Source organism: Sesamum indicum, linkage group LG10 (assembly GCF_026168435.1).
Source record: "Sesamum indicum cultivar Baizhima isolate 11 linkage group LG10, ASM2616843v1, whole genome shotgun sequence".
Lineage (NCBI taxonomy): Eukaryota > Viridiplantae > Streptophyta > Magnoliopsida > Lamiales > Pedaliaceae > Sesamum > Sesamum indicum.
In genome coordinates, this window is record NC_142666.1 from 20579663 (window position 1) to 20603378 (window position 23716).

Here is a 23716-nt window from a genome sequence, read left to right on the forward strand (position 1 = left end):
TTCTTCCTTAGAAACATCGACCTTCATTATTGGTGTCACGTGTGGGTGGGTTCGGAATCCTGCGGTTATCTGCGCTCACTGGGCCGTGAAGTGTGATGTGAACTGCCACTTCATTCGCGCCAGACTCACTTATTATTACCTCCCAAGGGATGACAGGAATTGGGCCCAATACAAGAATCATATCTTGAGTTTGGGTGCTGATTTCGGCCCAGTTGATTTACAGCACTCTAATTTTAATATACGACTAGCCGTCATGTCACACCGTTCCTGTGTATATATAATAAATATTTTTTTTATATTTTAAAATATATTATAAATGAGAATAACATTATAAACCAACGAATAGGATTTAAAAGGATGAAAAAAAAAAAACCAACTTAAGGTATTATCGACACAACAAAAGAATTAATGTGGTGGTGTTCAATTTTTTTTTATAAAATAAGTAACTGTCATGCCATATATCATAGGATATAATTGTCATATTTAAAAATTAATTCAAAAAAATCATTTACCATTCTTTGTGAGTGTAAAAAAATAAATTAGTGGTATATAGGACGATAGTAAACAAATCTCATGCGTGTGCTTAAATTTTGAAAATGTACAATTATGATTGTTGTTGGTGAATTCATTGGCTTGTGCTTTGTGGTTGTACCATGGGATTCCACGCAGGTATCCCCCAACAATTGTACCTAATTACACGGACAATTATGACCCTCATAAGTCATCAGACACGAATCACATAGATTAAAATCCAGGTAATCATCGCCAGCCACAAATCATGCATTTGCCGGCCACGAAACTGCCTAAAGACTAAAAAGAGTGCACATTTTGTTTCATGTTTCCCCAAAGGGGTGAAAAGACATATGTGCCCACCACTCACTAGATTATGTTGCAATTAGTGTGTTTATTTCTGTTTGAAATAATGGGCCATGATCTTTTGGTATGCCCAAATTTAATGTTGTCAACTCTCTCTCACTTAGACAGCTCAGTTCATTCAACGTTTCAGCTCACTCTCTATATTCAGTTCATTGATCTGATCCACTTATTCGACCCAATTTGTATTATACTTATACCCTCAAACCCTAAACCTAATTCATTATGCCTCTTGTTTCTTCTATAGCCCTCTCTCTCTCTCTCTCTCTCTCTCTCTCTTTCCTCTCACTGATTCTTATGGCCTTGGAAATTCTTCTCTGTCTCCTCTCTCTCCCTCCTTCTTTTATGTTATACCCCTATAAAAGCCTCCCATTGCTTTTGGATTTAAAAAATCGATAGAGAAATCCCCTTCTCCTTCTCTTTCTCCTTCTGCTCCGTTTGAGAAGTTCTTTTTGAATCATCTTTTGTGGGAAACCTTGTGGTTTCAAGTGGGTCTGTGTGACCTTAGTTTTTTCTGGTTGTTGTTGTTTGAGTTTTGAGCAACTCTGAGATGTTGTCGGTCTTTGTGGCCATTGACTTTTTCTCTATGAATCTGGCTCTCTAAACCTAAACCCCCTGTTTTGTTCTGTAATATTATATATAGATATGCAAATATATATATATATATATATATATATTCTGTTTATATCTCTGTATATTGATTTGTAATATTAAAAGTTATTTGTAATCCATTATTCTTGTAATAGTTGAGTTAGGAATATATTTTCTTGGCTCACTACTGAATGAATTACACCCAACAATTTCATCATTTAAGTGAATATTTTGCTTCCGGTTTTGGATACTTTGGTTTAACTTGATTTTTTTTCTCATTTGTTAGGATTTATCTTCGACATTCTGCCAACGACATCTTGTCTGAGTGGTAAAAGTGTAATCCTTTGAGTCTCATGAACGTAGATATGTAGTCCAATTTTAATAGTAGTGTCGTGTTTCGTTGTTTTCTTTGAATACGGTCATTGATTTAAAAATATCGGTACATTAAATTAATATTTGAGTTTGAATTATTGAATCATATAATATTAAACCAAATATTATTAAAAAAGTACATTAAGCCCAATTTCTCAAAACAAAAAAAAAATCTTCAACATTTTTGTATCGATTTTATTTCTTACAGATTTATATATATATATATATTATAAAATCAAATTATTTACTTCATATTGATTTATTTCATCTAATTCCAGTTTATACAATTTTCAAATGTTTAAAATAACAATATTTATTATTCGATTCGATATTACTGAATTATTATATTAGGTGAATACGGGCCAATCCCATTTGTTATGAAATATAAAATTTTATATTGACTCATTTTGGGTATTTTTAAATTGAGTTTATATATTATTCCTACCTTTTTCATTACATATGATGTGTTGTTGGTTGGTAATATTGACTATGTAGTATCAATAGGTATTGAATGAGCAATTTAAAAAGAAAAGATGTGTTTGCATGTTGCAGTGTTTGAACACAACATTCAGATATGCCCCACCCCTACCCCCACCCCCACCCCCACCCCATGTTCATGAGAATGAAATCTCAATTTATATTTTGGATTGGGACATATCAGCTGATGTGATTTACCAACTAACATTACAAAACAACATAATAATATATGAAATAAATATATATATATTATTTTATATATTTAAGAACTAAATTTCGTTACTACTTCAAAACATTCTCTTCTAATTCTTCTATTGTAAAATTTCTCGTCTAACACATACATATATGTGTGCATACACACATATATATTATTTAATTATTAATTTAGAAGTCGTGAGCCATTAGTTAATTGATTGTATTTCTATATATGTATATCATATAATGGCTAGCACCATCCCATGTCGAATTATACGTTTATTAGTCAATGACAGGGAATAACAAAGACGGCATTAGTTAAGACAGTTGATGTAGTCTATAAATTAAGGTAATTTTGATGTATTCAACTTTTTAGCTTATTTGTACTTACAACCCCTCAATTCCTCATGTCATCAAATTCTTCAATAATTCAAGAGCTCACCAATTTGGAAATTTTTGGAGTTTTTTGACTCGAAAATGATGTTTTTCTTCGCAATAAAAGCAAACAAAAATACTGAATTACTTACTCCCTACGTTTTAATTTCGTAACTATATAATACGTTCAACGAGAATAAATGCATAGATACGTTTCATTTTGTTGATAAACTTGAAGAGATATGCACACGTACTTATCTTTTAAATTTCTTTTTAACAAAATGTTGAATTTCTTATTATATTAAAGAGTTAATTACACTTTTATCTAAAGATATTGTGAAATTGCATTTACACCCTCCCTAAAAATTCTTCCGTTACACCTGACACCCTTATGCTAATGTTTATAAAAAAAAATTATTTTTTTTCCTTATAAATTTAAAATTGTTACATGGGAATATTAAATGAGGATTAAAATTGAAAATTTATGTAATTCTTTCCAAACTCTAACGAAAGGGGTAGGTGTAAACATTGAATTTTCGGAGGGAACGTAAATGTAATTTTAAAACTCTTTTGAGGAAAAGCGTAATTTCGCATTTTCGCAGGAAGTCTAAGCGTAATTTCGCATTTTCGCAGGAAGTCTAAGCGTAATTCACCCTGTATTAAATGACTCTCATAGCATCTCTTTTATATTTGCGATTCATTATATCATTCAATAAATTTAAAATTCGAACACTGATTTAATACATCAATAATTCAAATAAATAAATACATTGTCCTAATTATGAAATTTTGATTTTTGAAAACTAAATTAAACCCCAGCGACATATGAAAGACTGTGTTTGGCTGCATGATCTATTAATATATATATATTTGAAGGCCATTGTTTAAATCATGCAGCACATGAATGAAGGTGAGTGCCGGGAACAGAAAGGCCAGATAATTTAAACCTGTGAAGCGATCTGGAACGTAACTGGCTCCAGGATAGGGAATAGGAATATCCGTTTGTTTTCTGTACAACTTGTTCATGACTTTCTATTCAAACCCACTCCATAAATCAAGAAGACGACGACAAAAATCATGTGGTCCTACTCATCCCAATTATCATCATCTCAATCAACACAAAAGAAAAGCAAACCTTCTTATACATGTATGTATATATGCACACCACAAAATCATATGAACAAATATTGTTATACATTTCTATGTACCAATTTTAATCAAAGTTTCATTGAGAGATAAAACGTCTTATTACATCAATATAATTAAGAATTATGAAACAATAAATCACAATAAATTCACATAACAAAATTGATATTTGCTTTCGATCGACTTATTGCAGGCCAAATAATTCTTTTTCCAACTAAATTGTCCTTATAACGATTAAAATAATCTCCTCACATGTATTAACGTGTGGAGACGTATGAGGGTAATTTGATCATGAAAAGATTTATTTGACCTGCAACAAAACAATTAGGGGTAAATATAGATTGAATCATTATTAATATCAACAAATTCGGTAAATTGTGACTAACGAAAAGACTTATTTGTTAGATGAAAGCAAATTCTAGGAGTGCTATAGCTAGTTGTAATTTTTCAAACTATAAAAGGTTTACGTGTAATTACACCAAATCTCAACTGGGAATGAGAATGCAGTTGTCCCTACAGAATATGCATGCAAGTGGGGCGCAAAACTCAGGCAATTATTCCTTGTTCAATACGTAGAGAAAACTCTCGAGAATCAAATAAGAGCAGTCAGAACTACTAAATTGAAATATTACTTTTCTTATAAAATTTCAAATATTGGTGTATATATAAAAATATCACGATATACGTGTCACAAATCAAAAGCATTTGGATCTCCCAATATATATGTAATATCCAGATAATCCAATTTTGACAAGTAGTAGTATTGATGTATATTTGTAAGTTAATTAAGAATAAAGGGAATAAAAACTTGTGGTGGTGGAATAGATAAGAGGAAGATGAGATGGTTGTGAATCCAAGGTGAATACTACTTTTGCAGTGTTGTAAGAAAGCGGACAACGCATGAGATGAGTATCAACTTTTTGTTGGCGTACCCAAAATTACTACAACTCCTCTCTTACTATTTACACAACTTCATAATTCATTGCTCCCACCACCTACCTTTCTTTTCTAATTTGTCTTTTATTCATATTCATCACCCCAATAAGCTTGTTTTCAACTATAAAAACAACAAAGATAAGTAGAGTAGACCACATTCTTACATTGACAAAACCCAATGCCATAATTAACATACCAACACAACATTCATCATCATATTTACAAAACCTCTTAAAATAGCACTTTCAACAATAATTAACCCCAAAGATAGGAGCTCCTTTTTTTGTCTTTTCATTTTTCACCGCAAATTACATTTGAATTTTTTTGAAATAGTGACGTTAGATATCAAAACTCGACTCATTTAAAGAAAAGTTTGAATAAACTATATAAAAAACTTGCATCAAAAGTAATTTTACAACAAAAGATATCTCGTGGTAAAGACAATCAAGAATCCTACATATTTTTCAATTCAATCTGACAAGATTAAAAAAAGTCACTAAATGTCAAAAATGAAAAAAATACTTCCTTTGTAGTTCCAATCACATAGCAACAGTCACGTGGGTTTGAGTCTCATCAATGTGCGGAGTGTTAATTTATTATAATAATAATTGATATTGATCATTAGAGTATATTAATTATTAATGATTGAAATTTATAACTAAATAATAATTGATTAATTTATAAAAATAAAAAAAAAATAAAGATACAAAACATCATAATGAACCAAATTTCAGCCACAAAAAGGAAAAAGGAAAACTAGAAAATACATGTTGATTAGAGAACATTCGAAAGCAGTCCTCATCCCGGGGAAGGCATAGGGAGAAGAAAAATCAAGCGCTTAGATCATTTCAAGACGCCGGCCGGCTCCGTCGGCGGTCAACCGTCACTCCACGTGTCCATTTTAATCCTTTTCCAATTCGTATAGTAATTCCACTGTCCAGTCATTATCTCTCCCACAAGCTGCAAAATATATATATATATATGTTACCTTTCACGGACCCTCCATGTCTCTGTCGTTTGCTCTCTATCTTTCTCTCTCTCTCTTTCTCGCGCGCACACACGCAGACACACTCAAACTAGGCATGGTGGCACGTTTTTCTCTCTCTAGAAATTTCCTTTAGGCGTTAATTCCGTGAGTTTTGGTGAAGATTTTTGGACGCAGTTCCCGAATCCGTGATATAATTATTGGAAACTCTTCTATAATCTTCAAGTTCGTCTCTGGTTGTTGGCGACGGAAAATATTTTGCTCGAGTTTTTTCTCAATTCTGCTGGTTTTTACTGCGCAAGTTGAAGACAAGGCGTCCGCGTTTTACTGCGGCTCCGTTTTGTCTGCTGTAGGAAGTCAGTTGACTTGGATTTGTTGCGTTCCCGGAATTTACGGAGAGAAGTGCTTTCCCTTTCGGAGAAGCATCTTTTGTTGGATATAGTTCGCATTAGGAGCTTGAAAGCTGAGATCTACTGTGGAGTTGAGAATTCGATTTGATGTGTTCTTCTCGAACTCCGCGGGTAATTTTGCTCTGCCTTTAGTTGCGGAGGAAGTTCGTATCTGTGCTTTTAATGATCATTTGTGCAATATGTCGCCAGGAGCGCGTGATTTTGGTTATTGAAGTTACTATGCAGGAAATCTTACCTGTGTTTTCTTATGATCATTTGCGCGATCTAGCTAGGTGCGCGTGATTTGGGTTTCGGTTATGTTTTTCTATAGTTCCCTTAGTATGCAAACAGTTCATTTAATCCAATTAGAAGAAAGTATTTGAAAGTAGCATAACTATAACTAATTATAGATTTGTTTTTTTTTTTTTATATTAGAAATGATCATAACAACATTACTGGAAATATTAGAAAGATTAACTTGTACTTTGCGCAAAAAACTAGATTCAAACTTGGATACGATATTTGAACATATAGGTTCATGCATCTGCATGTTGAGCTGCTTTTATTTGATTTTAAGAAAGTTTTAAACTCCTGCTGAATTGACTTGCTTGTGTTTGAATCTTTACCTGTATATGCACTGTGCAAGTACAAGTGTGTAAAAATCTGTGTGTCAATGAGTGGAACTGAGAATTTGAGCTTCTATTGGTGGTTGTGTTGTTAATGCTCATCTTTCATGTGTTTCAGGGGTAATGTTGTCACACGGGTGCTATTTGACTATTGCTTGAAGTTCTGAGATCAGAATTCAAAATATTCAAGAAATCTGCTGAGCATTGCAATTTTCTGGTTAATCGTAAATATTGGGTGACATGGGATTTGACTCAGGAACTATGTTCGAGACAATGAATATGTTGTCAACCTCTGATCACACTTCAGTTGTCTCCATAAACTTATTTGTCACACTTCTTTGTGCATGTATTGTGATTGGTCATCTATTGGAGGAAAATCGATGGATGAATGAATCTATCACTGCCCTAATAATTGTAAGTATATTTATGTTTCTGTGCTTACACATGCAATGTGCATTTGCTGATGACCATCTCAGATTTGAAGGATCTCTTATTCTTTGTGTTTGTGTTTATCTTTTAACTCATTAATGCTCTTTTTGAAATAAAGGGTGTAGGAACTGGAGTGGTAATTCTACTAATAAGTGGAGGAAAAAGCTCGCATCTCATGGTGTTCAGTGAGGATCTTTTCTTTATTTATCTGCTACCACCAATCATCTTTAATGCTGGGTAATATGTCTGTCTATGTTCTTAGGATATATTGTGTTATTACGTTCATGTGAATTGCTAATATCATTAATACCAGATCTATTTTAATTTGTTTCTTACTGCAATGCTCTTCAATATGGTGATTTCGAGTTTCAGTTTTTTTTTTTTTAATCTATGATCAGGTTCCAGGTTAAAAAGAAACAATTCTTCCGCAATTTTATGACTATAATGCTGTTTGGAGCAGTTGGTACTTTAATCTCCTTCATCATCATCTCATTAGGTATGGCCTTCTCCCTGGGTTTAGTTTCTTGTAGTTTATTTTTTTTCATAATTCATATATGGATATCCGTTGTCGAATGAGGACAATTCTTGCCTCCTAACTTTCATTGATATGTCACTATCCTGCATCAACGCTTTGCCCTTTTCAATGTCTATGATATGAACTTCAGTGGAAGAGAGAGCCTTAATCTTAGCTGGCACATGCATATTCTTCCAACATGGCTCAACTTTTCTCTTTCCTCTGCTGTTGTTGATTCATACATATTTGCATGTACAAAAGAGTATATATGTGGACTTGCAAGTGCTTGTTTGTATCTAATGGATTCACCAATTCTATGAACATAATTACTGCATTTCTGTTATAAATTCTGGTTGAACTTGTTCTCATCATATCTGCCTTCTTTTGAAACTGGAAGAGAAGTGTATTGACAGAAAAGAACACGCTGAATCATTGGATGTTGTTGCTTGGATATACTGTGTTGTAATTTCTGTGTATCTTCATTCATTGGGTTCCTGTATCATGTCACATTAGCCAAACGAACTATTAAACATGCCTTACTGTACTATCCCTTAAATCCTCTAAATCTTGTGGCAGGCGCTATCACATTCTTCCGGAAAATGGATGTCGGTCTTGCAATTGGAGACTATCTTGGTAAATTTCTGCCTTATTCTCTCTCTCTCACGCACACACACACAAAAGCATGCATTGACACTCACATGCTGCAGCATAACCATTTTTTGTCTGTCTTAACTCGTGGTTCTTCCAGCAATTGGAGCAATTTTCGCTGCGACAGATTCAGTTTGTACATTGCAGGTACATGTTACAGCTTTTTACTGTTGACATCTATTCTGAAACTTTTTTTCTAGTTTGATGCGATATATCTAATTTTTGCAGGTGCTCAATCAGGATGAGACACCATTGCTGTACAGTCTGGTGTTTGGAGAAGGTGTTGTAAATGATGCAACATCTGTAGTACTGTTCAATGCAGTCCAGAACTTCGACCTGTCTCATATCAATACTAGTGTAGCTTTTCAGCTAATTGGGAATTTCATTTATCTGTTTATCACAAGCACTGTGTTGGGAGTTGTAGTGAGTCTCTCTTCCTTTTCCTCTCTGTCTGCGGAGTGTAGCTATGAGTTTCTGAGTGACTCTTTTCCTTGAATAATGAACATTTATCTTTTACTTCAGGCTGGACTGCTTAGTGCCTACATCATAAAGAAGCTCTATTTTGGAAGGTTGGTTACAGTTGCCTTGCTTGAGTTGTCGTTTCTTACATTGATCAGTTACCTAGAGGACTGATATTTTTTCATCCGTAAATTAAATTTTGTAAAAAGTTTTAAGAGATCATACACACAGAACGGGCATGTGCCATATTACAGTAAACTGCAGAAAGAAATGGTGATGCACTGCAAGTTTTATTCTCTTATTTCTCTAATACATTGCAGGCATTCCACCGATCGTGAGGTTGCTATCATGATGCTCATGGCTTACCTTTCATACATGTTAGCTGAAGTAAGTTTCTTGACTACCTTCTAGGAGTTTTCTGGACGTGACATTCTCTTTTAGTTACTAATACTGTAATGTAAGGAAGGCCCTTGCATTATACTATTACATGACTGATCTTTTTTTCTTGCAGTTATTCTATTTAAGCGGTATCCTAACGGTGTTCTTCTGTGGGATTGTGATGTCACACTATACCTGGCATAATGTCACCGAGAACTCAAGAGTCACCACTAAGTAAGATATTATCTTACAATTTAAGACCATTGAAACAAGTTGCTGCTTGCAATGCTTCCCTTTCTGTGGTATTTTTTTTTTTATGTTCTTAATAGTGATTTAATAACGATGCAGGCACACCTTTGCAACGTTGTCATTTGTTGCCGAGATCTTTATATTTCTTTATGTTGGTATGGATGCTCTAGACATTGAGAAATGGAGGGTTGTGAGTGACAGGTATGATGGCTGTGTGGGTGATATATGCACAGAGGTGGATTGTCAAACTAAATTATGGATTTGTATATTTGCTTGGAATTTTTTCTTATTTGTGTTCCTTTCACCTTTTTCAGCCCGAAAACATCCATTTCTGTCAGTGCAACTCTACTGGGACTGATTTTGGTTGCCAGAGCGGCCTTTGTTTTCCCTTTATCATTTTTGTCTAACTTGGCCAAGAAGTCTCCATATGAGAAGATTGATTTTAAGCAGCAAGTACAAGCTCAAGATCCTTATTTCAATTATACAGAACCTTCATTCACTTGGATATCTAATAATTTTGCCAACTCTGATTTGCAGATTACAATATGGTGGGCTGGTCTTATGCGGGGCGCTGTTTCTATGGCTCTTGCTTACAACCAGGTAAATCTTAGCCCAATCTTCCTAGATTGGGACGGTTATGCTGTATTCTATTTCTGCAGAAAAAATTTAAAATAGTGCTTTAGATTTCTATTGCTTCTTTGGTGAGAGTGAAGGGAGTATAGGAATAACAAGACTCGTTGGTTTTGGTCATGCAGTTTACTAGAGCAGGCCATACCCAAGAACGTGGAAATGCTTTCATGATTACTAGCACAATAACTGTTGTGCTCTTCAGCACTGTGGTAAGACATTCATTCCTTCAGGGGAAAAAAGACGTACTTTGGATGATTTAACACATACTACTTTTCTTTTAATTTTCATTGTCTAAATTGTTCTATTCTCTTTCCCAATGGTGTAAAATTATGCTTGTTTCTTATGCTTAATCCACCGTTAAGAGGTTGTTTTACACGTAGTTCCATGTCCCTACAGGTGTTTGGCTTACTGACGAAACCTCTTGTGCGGTTCTTGATGCCCTCGTCAAAACAACTAACCAGCATGATCTCCTCAGAGTCGCTCACTCCAAACTCATTTATCGTGCCACTGCTTGGCGAAGGTCAGGATTCTGTGGCTGAACTATTTACTGGAAATGGACAGGTTTCAGAAGCTTCTGAAGGTGGTCGGAGTGTACCCCGTCCAAGCAGTTTACGGATGCTATTGACAAAACCTACACGTACAGTCCACTACTATTGGAGAAAATTTGATGATGCTTTTATGCGTCCTGTTTTTGGTGGGCGTGGTTTTGTCCCTTACGTACCTGGCTCACCAACTGAAAGAAATGTTGATAATTGGCAAGGAGAAGCCAGAAATTAATGGTATTGCATCAGTTTATCAGCCTCTTCTTGCTGGGGGGCATACGGACTCGAAGTTTTGTGCCTGCGTGTTTGTGAAACTGGAGTGTTTTCCTTTTCCTGGGTCGTGTGGGAAGATGGGGTGCCAAATTTGTAGAGTTGCAGAAATTGTTTTGCGATGTTGATATTAGCTTAAATTATTTGTATTGGATAGTCGTCAAGCCGAACCCTCTGCTTGGGAGCTCTGAAAGGTTTTCTCCCCTCGCTACAGGTTGCAGAAACACCAAATTGTTGTAAACCCTCTATTTTTCTTTTTCATTTTGTAAGCAATAAATTATATAGATAAAGCTTTTATGTTCATGTAATGTACAGTCATCATGTAATTAATTGCTTTGGTTGTGATTAAATTTTCTTTTCCTTGTGTCCGTAAATCAAACACCATTTTCTTATCTGCTTACTAGGTAAGACAATAGAAGGTATAAGAATAAACTAGTTTTGTGGGTGTGTGTGTAGTCCAGTGCGTGTAGTAAAGGGCAGATGCCTACGAGCATGCCACTAAAAACAGTAAAGATAATCATATTCCCATTTCCTTGTAAGTAATCACGTAACTGGAGTTTTGAACAATAGAATGTCACCCCGAGATAAAATCGAAACCAAAACTCCCATTTTTATTTATAAAATCAATACTTTCTACATCCAAAGATATTATGACTTCCTACTAACACTATCAACAAGCAAAATACATGGGATGGCTTGTTAAACCGGCCACCACCTGTTCTATACCTGGCATATTCAAGTACATTTTTATGATTGATGTCGAACCCGTACACTAAGCTCAAAACCAGAACCCAATCATCAAACTAATCAGTGCGACCATGCAGACAAACAGTGGGGGGAAACCAACTTGAACTTTCCTTGGACCGCTTTTTCTCTTCAAGATGGCCTGTACAGGAAGAAGAAACTTCTCAACTTGTATTCTCTACTTGCTATGTTTGACCATCAGCAAAAGCAATAAACATTATGGCAGTTACAACTGCAATGTCCCTTAAGCAAAAGAGCATGCCAGGGAGAAAAAAAAATCTGCATTTCTGCTGTCATTTATTCTTACAAACATGACAATAGAGATTGCATAATAAGAAAAATCCTTTATAGTAGGTTAAACGAAAAAGAAAATTCAATGAAATAAGTATCGTAAATTAACCCACCAATTCTTGCTTTAGTGTTTCCTTTTCGCGCATGGTGTTGCTTGATTCTTCTTTTAGCTTCTCAATTGTGTTCTCAGCCTGTAAAGAAAGAACAGGGCTCAAGCTACATGCACAATATCTGCTTTTTTCACATTCATCATAGAGTTATAACCAAATGAAAATAATATTCTGCTCGATGGAACAATTTCAGGCTAAGGGCACCACTGTCCATAGTAGCAAGCAATCTAGTGAATTGATACTTCCCAAGAATGAACTGTATGCAGCTTCAAAGTACCATCCACAATCCCCAAATTCTGATATCAGATTATGAAATACTCACCTCAACTAGCTTGGAGTTCAGGGCGCTAATCTTTGCTCTCAATTCCTCAATATCTTTTGATGGCTTCAACTCTGCATCTCCTGCATCTTCCAATTGCTTTGATTCCTCATGCTTGTCAGGGTAAAACTCCTCATCCTTTGCAGGAACTGACTTTAGACTTTCCATGACTTTAAGCGATCTGTACTCTTCCATGTTATTGACATTATTGATTGGCTCTGCCTTCTTAGTTAGCTGTGCCAAAGAGAGATAATTTCATAATGGGATAAGCTAAACAAGAGGAGAGTTAAGCACTATGTTTGGCCCAGAAGAAGAATCCTACAATTGACAGTCAGACAAGTGACAAAAGTAATTGTTCAAACTCTAGAAGTATGCCGTCTTGCATTGATTAGCTTACAGAAACCCACTTACCTTAGACCAACTTCCACTTCTAGAATATTTCCAACAAAGTCAATAAAAATCTATGTTGCAGAATAAGTTGCACAATCCACAAAGTAATTCAACACGGGTTTGCCATCAAATTTTTAGTAGTAGAAGAATGGTATATGTTGTCCAGATCCTGCATCTAAGACTAAATGTATTCATATAAAAGTTCTTACCATATCAGGAGGAAAGTTTTCAACTCCATTCTGCAATTTATCTTTTGGCATGGAAGTCTCATATGATGGTTCTTGCTTAATAACTTCATTAACAGGCAGCAAAACAGGTGATTGGGGTCCTTTTGGCACCAAATTCTCATAAGACTCTTGCTTAAAAGCTATATCAGGCTTTGCTGGAGAACTGGGAGCACTAGTAAGAACAACCCTGAGCTTGGTCTCTTCAATATACTTTTGACTTTCTTTTGCAAACTGCCAGAAGAAAAAGATTAAGAGAATATTTGAAACCTATTATTTTTAACTGACAACTAAAGATGCAGGGTAAAACTGAATAAAGAATAGATTACAGACGAGCAATCCAAATTCAACATAGATGCAATCCTACCATGCTAGATGTAATCTCCTCTTCTGTTGTGCCAAATGGCACCACTGTGCTCTGAATCAGGAATTTATCCTTGCATTGCATCTCTGAGGGAGCCGATTTCTGGGCTTGCATGGTAACTGTATAAGAGGTACGTGTCAGAAAATCCTTGGAGATAATCAAATCCATTGCAATAGAATTAGTTAACAAAGATGTGAAACTTCAGTCAAATATCACCCGTAAGATTAGAGATGTAGAAGGAACAGGAGAACAAACTAAAATACCTGTGAATTCACATGTTGATTTTGGCTTGATTATACCTACATTGGGTCTCACACAGTACTTCTTTGGGGATGTAGTCTTCACCTGCATAATTATTGTACAGAGGTTTCACTGTTAAAATAGAAGATTTGCATCCACAATATTTACATTTTAGAAATAAGAAATAAAATCAGAAAGCGCTTGACCTTGAAAGCTACATATTGGCCACTGACATTGGCAAGGTGAACGGTACATAAACTCTGTTTCTTCACCTCAACTGCAGTAGCAAAGACGAGACTTTTGTAAGATGAAACGGACAATTACTAAATTAGCTAAACAGAATGACGATAAGGTTAAATTGACAATTTTAGATTATTGAAATACAAAAGGAAAGAAGAAATAGTGCAGATATTGAACACTTTCATGCTACCTAGTTTTACAGACAAGATGCAAAAACGAAATAAAACTTAATATAGCATGTACCCTACAAAACTGACAAAAGATAATTGAATTCTGAAAGGGGGGGGGGGTGGTGTTTTGCATTCCATCCTAAGTTAAGAACAACGATTTTTTAGGAAACTTATGCAGCATGCATGCTCAGAAAAGAACAATCACAACCTACTAGATTAAATTTGATGAACCATGCCTACAGGTCTATGCTCCCCTAATGGCACTTCAAAATAATCTCTTCCCGGTACCTCCAAGACAAGCTTACACTTTGTTGAACTTTCCTCACAACATATGCTCCGTCCATAGCCAAAACAAGAAATTCTAGTGTGATGGAATTCACAACAATGTGCTCTATGGATGAAGTTGAGGCTTGGGTATAGAGGATTTCTTTGTAATTTGAGTCAAAAGATGTTGTAATTGACATGAGGCCCCAAACCTCTGCGTAAACCTTACCAGTCAATTCTAAATAAGACAGTGTAATTTCTCTTCCAGATATCACACTCTTTAGCTACCAAGATGCAAGCAATAATTAAAGGTCGTAGCAGAAGGGGAAAGCTAGACATTATAACGATCAAAGCAGTATATTGATTATTTAATTCACATACCTATGAACTTAAGTTCACGAGGCTGAATCTCCACCAGCTGTTTATTCATTATTCTCAAGACCTGAAATAGTATGCAAAAAAAATATCAAGTCATCTCCGCAATGAATATAAAGCAAAAATGAAATCATAATTTTTATCTTTTACTTGCTTTTATACTAGTTGAAAGGAACTTAATCTAAGGTATGGCTATAAAACTAATTCATTTTGACTTAATACAAATCTGGAACAACAACAATGCGTAAACAACCACAAAAGCTGGACTCTTTTACACACAATTGAAGGCCTTTGCTTCCTCTAAAGAAATTAAATTAAAACTAAATATCAACATATCGCGACGAACAAAATATTCCGCAATTTTTTTCCAGTTCCACTTAGTACACATTAAAGAAATATATATGACTCCTCTTCAGTAAGCACGATCTAATCACTCAATGTACAACACAAGAACGACTGTAAATCTCCTTAGATTCATACAGCCTCAGCAAAATACAACACTATATGCACGATGTACAGCACCACAGCAACCGCAGCAGAAATGAACATCTCCGTAACATTTTTGCTCAGACCAAAAACGAACACACACACGGAGTTAAATATACGAATATAAATGAGCAAGACTTACCGATTATTAGATGCTTTTGCTGACCTCAAATATGAACTTCTGCTGCAGACAGACTTCAATTCAAAATGCAAAAATTTCTGGCGTTCGTTGTGGAGAACTTCAGAGAGAGAGAGAGAGAGAGTAGGTGATCAGAAAAACTACGGTTATGGAGCGATTTCTTTAAGAAAGATCAAAAGGTTTTACCGAGATAGAAAATGGAGTAGAATTTAAGCGATAAAGTTGAGGTTCTTTGGGAAATGATTCGGTGCAGTGGGAAATTCTCTGAAACCCCAACAACTGAAAGAAAGGGCCGTTAAAACCAAGGTACAACCAGTCATGCGGGATCAACGTTGCTCTGTTAATTACAGCTCAGCATTAATTAATGACAGCTCAGTTGTTGATACCATGCGGGATCAACGTTGCTCTGTTTGTTAATCACATTTAAGGACAATTACACTCCTCACTCCTCAGTTTTTACGTTAAATCTCTTGTAGCTTGAAAAATTAATATTTGGTATATTTGAAATCTGCTTTTATTTATAAATAAATTCATTTGTTAATCAAAAATCACAAAATTTACTACTATTAACAACAAATTCAGTTAAAAATTCATATTTTCTATTGATAAACTTATTATTGATTTATTACAGGTCAAATAAATTTTTTGGGGATGAAATTATTCTTATATATTTTCACATATTAATATATGAAATATGTATATCTTCATCGTTGTAAGGGTGTATATCAAATTTAATTCATTTTTCTTTTATTAATATCAGCAAATTCAGTTAATTTTAACTAATAAACGAACCTAGTTGTTAGATAGCAGCAAATTCTAGGAATACTATATGTAATTTTTCAAATCACATGAAATTTAAGTGTAATTACACCTGATTTCAGGGAAGAGGAGTGTAATTACCTCTTATAGTTATATTGGTATACATTCATTATTGCTAAGCTCTCCCCGTGTATAGATAATTATATTATATTATGAACATTCATTTATCTTATAACTCACATAACAATAACTTACATAAAGTGAGATAAATTTTTACACATTATGTGAAATTCTAATCCAATCTCAAATTTATTTATGAAACCTCAACTACTAAGCTAAAATTTAATTAATACCTTTAAAAAAATTTAAATAGGTCAAATTTGGTCCGCGCCTGCTGAATTTGAATGTATGTAATAATACTCAACCCATTAATGGTTGTCTTTATAAGTGAAGTTTCTTTGTTTTTTTTTTTTTTTTTTTTTTTAATTTAAAAAAATTGAAATTGGAATTCTTGATATAAGGACAGCTTTGTCCAAAATGTACTGATAGAACTGGGGGCGTTGGAAGATTTGCCATGTGTAGTGTTTTCTTGAGAGTCACAGTCAGAGAGTATGGGAGGCCGCTGCGGAGCGGTTGTACCAAATCGTCGGTTGTGTCGCTGTTGCGCTACAGGTCAGTAGATAGATATGTACCTACTTTGAATCCAACGCCTTGTTTGAGAATCTCATCATATTTTCTATATATAAATAAATAAATATAAATAAAAGTGTAAACAATCGTATTGCGATATTATAAATAAATAAATTATTTTTATAAAAAAAAATAGTAATTTATTTTTATATATTTTTAAAAATACAATAATTTACTCTTTATATTTTTTAAAATAAAGCAATTTACACACAGAGGAATAAACTGCTATTATTTTTCATATGGAGTAATTTACTCATTTAAAATATTACAATAAAGTAAATTTTATTAAACCCAAATTGTGATAAGATAAGATGTTTGTGTGTTGTAGTAGGGGGCAGGTACAAATTTAGGAACTAATTAGCTACTGATGAATAATAATAATAAATGTAATAATGCAGCATGCATAAATGATTTAGCTCAACTACTTTCCTCCTAAGACCACTTACTTTACTTGCCAAAATCAAAACCACAAACACTTGCAAGTACAAGGTAACAATCTTCACATTTCCCTTCTTCTCAATTGCATTTAGGTAATACTTGGACCACCTACATCTCTTTTTACATCAATTTTTAGATGTTGATGTCCAAATTTTTGAATAAATTATTAATTAAAATTTTGAATTCATAATAAAATTGAGTTTAGCATATTTTTAAGATAATAAATCTGTAATAAGTTTATATTAAATTTTCTAGATTTATGGCGTTCAAGCTCAATAGAAGTGAGTTCAAGGTAAAATCTGAATTCACCCCTATAAAAAGAGAGCTTTTAAAACATAATGTGAGATATACACTACAATATATAAGAAAATTCGAGCTTCTAAGTCCAAAGTTCTCTACCGCATAATCGCGAGGTTCCACGTCTCTCGCAAGTCCGAATGACATCACACATTTATTTTAAAAAATATGCTTCCAACCATTGAATTGCAATTTAATGAGAAAAATCATCGATAAGCTAGAGATTGTAACTCTCTTAATTTAAATGTGTAAAAGATTATTTCTAATCTCATAAAAATTCATTCACAAACTATTGTGGGGAAGAAGGAAACAGAAAACTTAGCCCATAGATGCTAAGCCCAGAGCAATAACCCAAATCCAACCTAAGCAAAGCCTATTAGGATCCGAGTGCATTTGTGTCCAAGCACACCTACTTCGATACAATCAAAGAAAAGAAGAAAACCTCAATATAAAATGCAGCAGCACACTCTTCTTCTCACTGCGTAGACTAATTACCGATACCAACACACCACACTCTTCGTGCTCTCCGCCACCCTCTCTTTCCCTTTTGTTTCTCGATTTTTCAGATCCATTCTCTTCTCTTCGCATCAAAGATGGCTTCTTTTACAGCTTCCTCTCTTTCATTCTCCCCTGTTTCTTGCTCATTCAAGCAAAACCAGGTTACATTCTTTGCGATCTCTCAGTCTGTTTCAGCTTATTTCTTGCTTTTTTTTTTTTTCTCTTCTCTGGGGTATTCAGTGTATTGCTTGGTTTTTTCTTATGTGTTTTATGGATGTGCATTTTGTTAGCTCCGCGTGATCTGTGATCCTCAGTCAATATTTTTTTTTTTTTGGTGTGTGTTCTGCCCAAAATCTGATCTTTTCTTTGCGGGGTTCAAGTGTTTCTTAAGCATAGAATAGGGTTGCAACGCTTTCGGATATCTGATCTTTGGTGTAATTATATTTTTTTCCCATATATATTTGGATTTCTTGTAAAAGATTTGATCTTTTCAAATGGGTCGTGTGTAATTAAGCTTTCTAATTACTAATCTTGATGAACAGTTAATTCTTTTTTATTTATTGATTATCGAAAATATAGTCCTTCTGATTGGATCATAGGCTTCTTGAGCTTGGTCTTTTCATGATATACTGTTAGCTTGAAGTATTTCCTGATCTATAGGTTACTGAATTTTAAAGCTCATTTGATTGTTATGATCTCAAGTTTTTGGCCATAAGTTTTTGTTAATCTATTTGATTTCTGACAAAATCCACACCTTTAGAGTCGGCTATAGTCTCTTCACTTGCACAGTTCAGTTTGTGTAAAGTAAGCTCTTATTTATTTTTTGTGCCCTTTCATGCATGTTATATTGACTTTGACATGTAGATATGTCTATACTTGTTCATGGTTCCTAAATATGGATTTTTATTTTTTTTAATAATTATAATATGCACTAATAATCATCTGAATTGTATGTATAATTTTCTTTTATCTTTTGATAAAATTCCTAGCGGTCCATCTGACCTTATTAAGGATTTGTAGGGAAGTGACTCGAAAGTGATGCAAATAGTTTTGGTTCGGTTGTAAACTTGCATTTTGTTACATTTTCGAAGAATGTTTTGCAACTCCGTTGTCATTATAGATTTCTAGAAACATGCAAATGAGCTGATAAAGAATCAAAGTCATAAAAGAATTTTACCAAAGAATACTGTCTTTGTATTTAGCAATTTTTCTTCCTTTGGTATGATTATTCATGTATTTGCATGGCATCATGGTTTTCATATGTTCAATTTTTGCATTTTGGTAGGCTTCAAGTTTGAGGAAGGCTTCACTGTCATTCAGCGGAAAGGGCTTCCCATCTCATAGGTTGCCAGCACTTCGTTTCCGAGTTGCCTGTGCAGTATGTTTCATTACATCCACGATCTATTTTCCTTCAAAGCTTTAATTTAAGTCATTCTGCTTTGCTTTTATGAAAAAATATTGCTTTATCTTTGGTTAGTGATGTTACTGATAATTGTAATGGTTCTTTTGAACAGGCTAAGCCAGATACCGTAAACAAAGTAGTTGAAATCGTGAAGAAGCAACTGGCTCTTCCTGAGGATCGTGAAGTCAACGGAGAGTCGAAATTTGCTACTCTTGGTGCTGATTCTCTTGATACGGTAATGCTTTTGCTGTTATAACTAATCCTTTCACATGCTATGCCAGAATACTGCATAATCTTTTCAGTCACGCACTAGTGACTGCACTTCAACTACTGGATATACTAGAAGTCTTGTATGATGTAATTGTTTATTCAGTTCACTCTTATTCTTAGTAATTTTATGCCACTTGTTTGCATGATCATGTCTTTTGGGCCTATATAGGCTTCATGTTTCTCCTTTTCACCAACTTTATCTTTATATATGATGCAGCTGTTAGGCATTACTCTATGTATTCGTCATTTAAATCACATTTGTGTTTTGCTTTCTTCTGCAGTATTTAGTGATAATAGTTTGGGGTGTGATAGCAATTGAGATGCATCATACTTGTTAACAGATCAAGCTGTATCAATTAGAACTAAGTATGTTTAGTTTTCACATATGCTGTCACACAGCTCCTTGGATAAATTTCATTCAGACTTCACAATTAGACTTGAGGTTTGCTACTGAGTGACATTACCATATTAATTTGGAACCATCCTATCAATATGTAGTGTTCATTTTGGCTTCATCCAAAATCATAGCATTGCATTAATAACTATCCTCTTTTTCCAAATACCGTAAGATCCTATATGACCAAATAGTTTGAAAGGTTTCTTTGGCGACATTAATATTTGTACTTTGGTGTACCTCTATTTTGTAAGCTCTTTAGTTTTGATTTCCCTCACCCTTTCCCACCGACAATTACCTCTCCCAAGTAAAATAAAAGTTTGGTTCTTTTTGTGTACAATAATTTGACACTTGAAATTTGAAGCATTAATTATTTCTCCATTATTCTATCTCTATGATACTGAACAATGCTCTGTTCTTCTATGGCTAGGTTGAGATTGTCATGGGACTTGAGGAGGAGTTCGGTATCGCCGTTGAGGAGGAAAGCGCCCAGAGCATCACCACTGTTCAAGAAGCAGCTGATCTCATCGAGAAGCTCTTGGAGAAAAAATGTTAAACTGGAGCATAAAATTTTAGCGCCATAGATCTGCTAGAAAAGTTGTGTAGCAACGTATCTTCTGTTTGTGGTTTTATGGAGGGTCCTCCAGGCCTCTCCACGACGAACCTTACCTTATTTTTTGTTTCTGTTTGAGGGAACTAGCTTGTTTTGTTCTTATATTTCCTGTTTGGATTCAGTCCATTTAAATCTAAAATCTACAAGTTTCTTTCTTTACATTTGTCTGGTGGAGTGCTTGATAGTGTCATATAGATGCAACTTATCATTTGGATGTTCACTCCAGAACTGTTGTTTTGAGACCTGATGAACATTGTTGCGGTTTAAAGAATGTCAAAAACCAAGATGAAAACATTCAACATATACTTCACTTTCACCATATGCATATTCCAAATCTTGGTCACTGGGAACAAATGCTAACATAGAAGAAAAGCATCAGGAAACCCAATCATTTGACAGTAGAACAGAGACAAACAGATCAAATGCTTTGCTGCTCAAACTCCAATCCTGATCAGACCCTGGATGGATTGGGGTGGGGTGGGCATGGTGAGCATCCTAATTTTCTTTTTTTTATTAGTAACAATAAATAAATTATAATAAATTCATCTGGATATATTGAATAATATTTGAATTTAATCAATATATTATTATGAGTAATAACGATAAGTAAATGATGATAATTCATATAAAGTAAGACAAACACATATATATAAGGCGAAGTTTATATCTACATGCCCGGTGGAACTCAAATTCATGGCATCAAACTTGTTCATGGGATCTTAACTTTAATTATTAGACTAACACATCATTGATAATGTAAGTGATGAGTTATTAAAGAAAGTCGAAGATAACTTCTGGTGCATATACAGTCATCTGAGTCAATCATATGCACTTTTCACCATCTTTTCATGTGCTACTTAACATTAACAATAGCTTCCAGCTACTATTACCAAAGTGGCGACAAATTTACTTAACTGGAAAGTATAAGTCCCTTTTCTTTCTTTTGCTTTAAACTCAAACAAATTAATGAACTTTGTATACTCAAAACAGCACAGCAGAGGCTCTTATTGCCTACAAATTTAACTGCATATATATAAGGAGTTCCACCATTACAACTTATGCTTGGAAGCCCAAGCAAGATGTAAGAATATGACAAACATCATCATACTACATATACACTTTCAAGAATAACACATCAATCAACTCAAAATTTTGTATCAAAAGCAAGTGGAAAAAGGTGATCCATGATAACGATGAAGATACTCATAACAACAGTGCTTCATATCATGACAAACACCACCAAGAAGTAAGCCAAACAACCATAAAGGACATCAAGTTTAAGCCCTTCAACTAAAACTTGAGAAACTGCAGAAGAATCTTGCAGCGAGCCGGAGGGTGCAACTGCAGTATCTGGGCCGATGGAGGTTATGGTGTCGGGGTTCGGGCTACGAGTTGAGGGAATTGTGGGCATGGATGATTCGGCCGGAGAACGGGCGGTGCCACCGGGAGATGGCAAGAGAGGAGCAATGTCTGGTGAGAGTTGTGTGTATGGAGAGAGTGGAGGATTTGGAAGCAGAGCTGGCGCTGCTGCAATATCAGGAGTTTCTAAACTTAGCTGATGAGAAGGGAGTGATAGTGCCAAGAAGATCACAATGATGGCTGCTGCTGCAAGAAAGTTGGAAAAATAAGCCATTGCAATGATTGTGAAATGAGGGAGAGTGAGTGAGTGTGTTTGATGGATGTTTGGTCTGATTGAGGAGAGGGAAGAGATCAATATGGGGTGAAGTGCCCAAAATTAAGGGTGTTGTGATTATTGGAGAGTGATGAAAAACATAATGGAGTGCATGTGGTGGTCATGTGAGTGGGGGGAGACAAAGGTTGTTTGCCAGTGGACTGCTGCTACTCTCTTAGTGCTGCAATTGTTTTTGTGAAATGCTTTGTTTTATTTGGGGATATGATTCCTTCTACCCCATCACTTCAACTTCTCATTCTCCACTTAAATTTCAAGTTTTCTTATTAATTTTTTGTCCTTAGATAGGGTTTGGATCTGGGCTCCATTCATTTTATCTTTAGAAACGGTCTGCCTAAATTTACCTAAAAATCTTACAAGATATTATCAGATTTAGATAAAATAAATTAATTGAAAGAGTATATTACAATCAATTCTTTTCAGGTTCGTCATAATTATAAATACGTCTCGCTGACCATCTAACAAGTAACCACATTCCATTATTTTTATTAGATTTTCATCCATTTTTTATAGTAAACTGATCAAAATGTTCTCGTGTACCATGATTTATAATTTTACTTTTTTTTAAAAAAAATTCTAGATTTTTTTATGGGCTAATGTTTTTTTATTATTCTTTTAACAATTCTTTAAATTTTTCGATCCATCTCGTCAGATTCAATTACAAGTTGCCGTTTCTTTTTTGTTTTTTTAGGAAAAAGAGAAAAAAAAATACAGCAAAAAAAGTTGATAATTTGAGACCTCCATTAAAGGACAACATAATTTCATTAAACATCAGTGAGGTATTTATAATTTTTTAAATAATAAGGGGTATCCGTAATTATATCAGATTTCAGAAGAGCTCGTTGTAATTTACCCTAATTGAAATGACAAATTATGCAATTAATGTAATAAACATTAAATGAATATATTAAAATCTTAAAAATAAATAAAAATTTTAAGTGATCTTATAAGATTCACAATCCTACAAATTAATTTTGTAAAATTGTGTGGAATAATTTTATAAACTTTTAAATATCTTGTAAATTATTTTAAAAGATTTAACCAAACAACACCTTAGAAAAGCAAATAGATAGTTGGGGAAAGCAGGAAAGAATCCTAAAGGATGTATTACTTTGATAAAAATAGTACATAAAATTTTATTTGCAAGACAAAAAAGGATTCCTCAGTTCAGTTCAAATGGCTGCTCCTTTTGACACTTTTCACTTCTTTGGAAGTGCGTTTACTC

General features: G+C 34.3%; 3 protein-coding genes across 4 annotated transcripts; 2 read left to right on the top strand and 1 right to left on the bottom strand.

Annotated features, from left to right (window-relative positions):
• The first annotated feature begins 5793 nt into the window (after positions 1-5793).
• On the top strand, positions 5794-11434 carry LOC105171439 (sodium/hydrogen exchanger 1). Its single transcript, XM_011092557.3, has 15 exons — positions 5794-6471; positions 7084-7379; positions 7513-7631; positions 7793-7890; positions 8485-8541; positions 8657-8703; positions 8785-8979; positions 9079-9125; positions 9336-9402; positions 9527-9627; positions 9742-9843; positions 9957-10095; positions 10180-10242; positions 10398-10481; positions 10669-11434. Exons 2-15 carry the CDS (start codon positions 7206-7208, stop codon positions 11047-11049), a joined length of 1674 nt encoding a protein of 557 aa, XP_011090859.1. The 5' UTR covers positions 5794-6471; positions 7084-7205; the 3' UTR covers positions 11050-11434.
• A 235-nt stretch (positions 11435-11669) lies between these two features.
• LOC105171440 (vesicle-associated protein 2-2) lies at positions 11670-15700 on the bottom strand. Of its 2 annotated transcripts, none has more exons than XM_011092559.3 (9): positions 15444-15700; positions 14822-14882; positions 13973-14043; positions 13790-13871; positions 13530-13645; positions 13148-13396; positions 12552-12782; positions 12233-12310; positions 11670-11970 (listed from the first exon to the last, which is right to left on the bottom strand). In XM_011092559.3, exons 2-9 carry the CDS (start codon positions 14868-14870, stop codon positions 11863-11865), a joined length of 984 nt encoding a protein of 327 aa, XP_011090861.1. In that variant the 5' UTR covers positions 14871-14882; positions 15444-15700; the 3' UTR covers positions 11670-11862. The 2 variants fall into 2 exon arrangements, with proteins under 2 accessions (XP_011090861.1, XP_088741886.1); XM_088885760.1 differs by lacking the exon at positions 15444-15700 and adding an exon at positions 15296-15315.
• Positions 15701-18085: 2385 nt separating this feature from the next.
• LOC105171441 (acyl carrier protein 1, chloroplastic) lies at positions 18086-20960 on the top strand. Its single transcript, XM_011092560.3, has 4 exons — positions 18086-18283; positions 19408-19500; positions 19637-19759; positions 20619-20960. Exons 1-4 carry the CDS (start codon positions 18218-18220, stop codon positions 20742-20744), a joined length of 408 nt encoding a protein of 135 aa, XP_011090862.1. The 5' UTR covers positions 18086-18217; the 3' UTR covers positions 20745-20960.
• The last annotated feature ends 2756 nt before the right edge of the window (positions 20961-23716 follow it).

What these genes read in the sequence shown, in the direction of transcription:
- LOC105171439 (XM_011092557.3), top strand. Translation starts at nt 7,206, where the DNA reads ATGGGATTTGACTCAGGAACTATGTTCGAGACAATGAATATGTTGTCA. An exon ending in CCAATCATCTTTAATGCTGG is followed by an intron (nt 7,632 to 7,792) that starts GTAATATGTCTG and finishes ATCTATGATCAG; the next exon opens with GTTCCAGGTTAAAAAGAAAC. An exon ending in TGGCTCTTGCTTACAACCAG is followed by an intron (nt 10,243 to 10,397) that starts GTAAATCTTAGC and finishes TTGGTCATGCAG; the next exon opens with TTTACTAGAGCAGGCCATAC.
- LOC105171440 (XM_011092559.3), bottom strand. Translation starts at nt 14,870, where the DNA reads ATGAATAAACAGCTGGTGGAGATTCAGCCTCGTGAACTTAAGTTCATA. An exon ending in ATCAACATGTGAATTCACAG is followed by an intron (nt 13,646 to 13,789) that starts GTATTTTAGTTT and finishes CCTCTTATACAG; the next exon opens with TTACCATGCAAGCCCAGAAA. An exon ending in AAAACTTTCCTCCTGATATG is followed by an intron (nt 12,783 to 13,147) that starts GTAAGAACTTTT and finishes TCTTTGGCACAG; the next exon opens with CTAACTAAGAAGGCAGAGCC.
- LOC105171441 (XM_011092560.3), top strand. Translation starts at nt 18,218, where the DNA reads ATGGCTTCTTTTACAGCTTCCTCTCTTTCATTCTCCCCTGTTTCTTGC. An exon ending in GCTCATTCAAGCAAAACCAG is followed by an intron (nt 18,284 to 19,407) that starts GTTACATTCTTT and finishes GCATTTTGGTAG; the next exon opens with GCTTCAAGTTTGAGGAAGGC. An exon ending in GTTTCCGAGTTGCCTGTGCA is followed by an intron (nt 19,501 to 19,636) that starts GTATGTTTCATT and finishes TCTTTTGAACAG; the next exon opens with GCTAAGCCAGATACCGTAAA.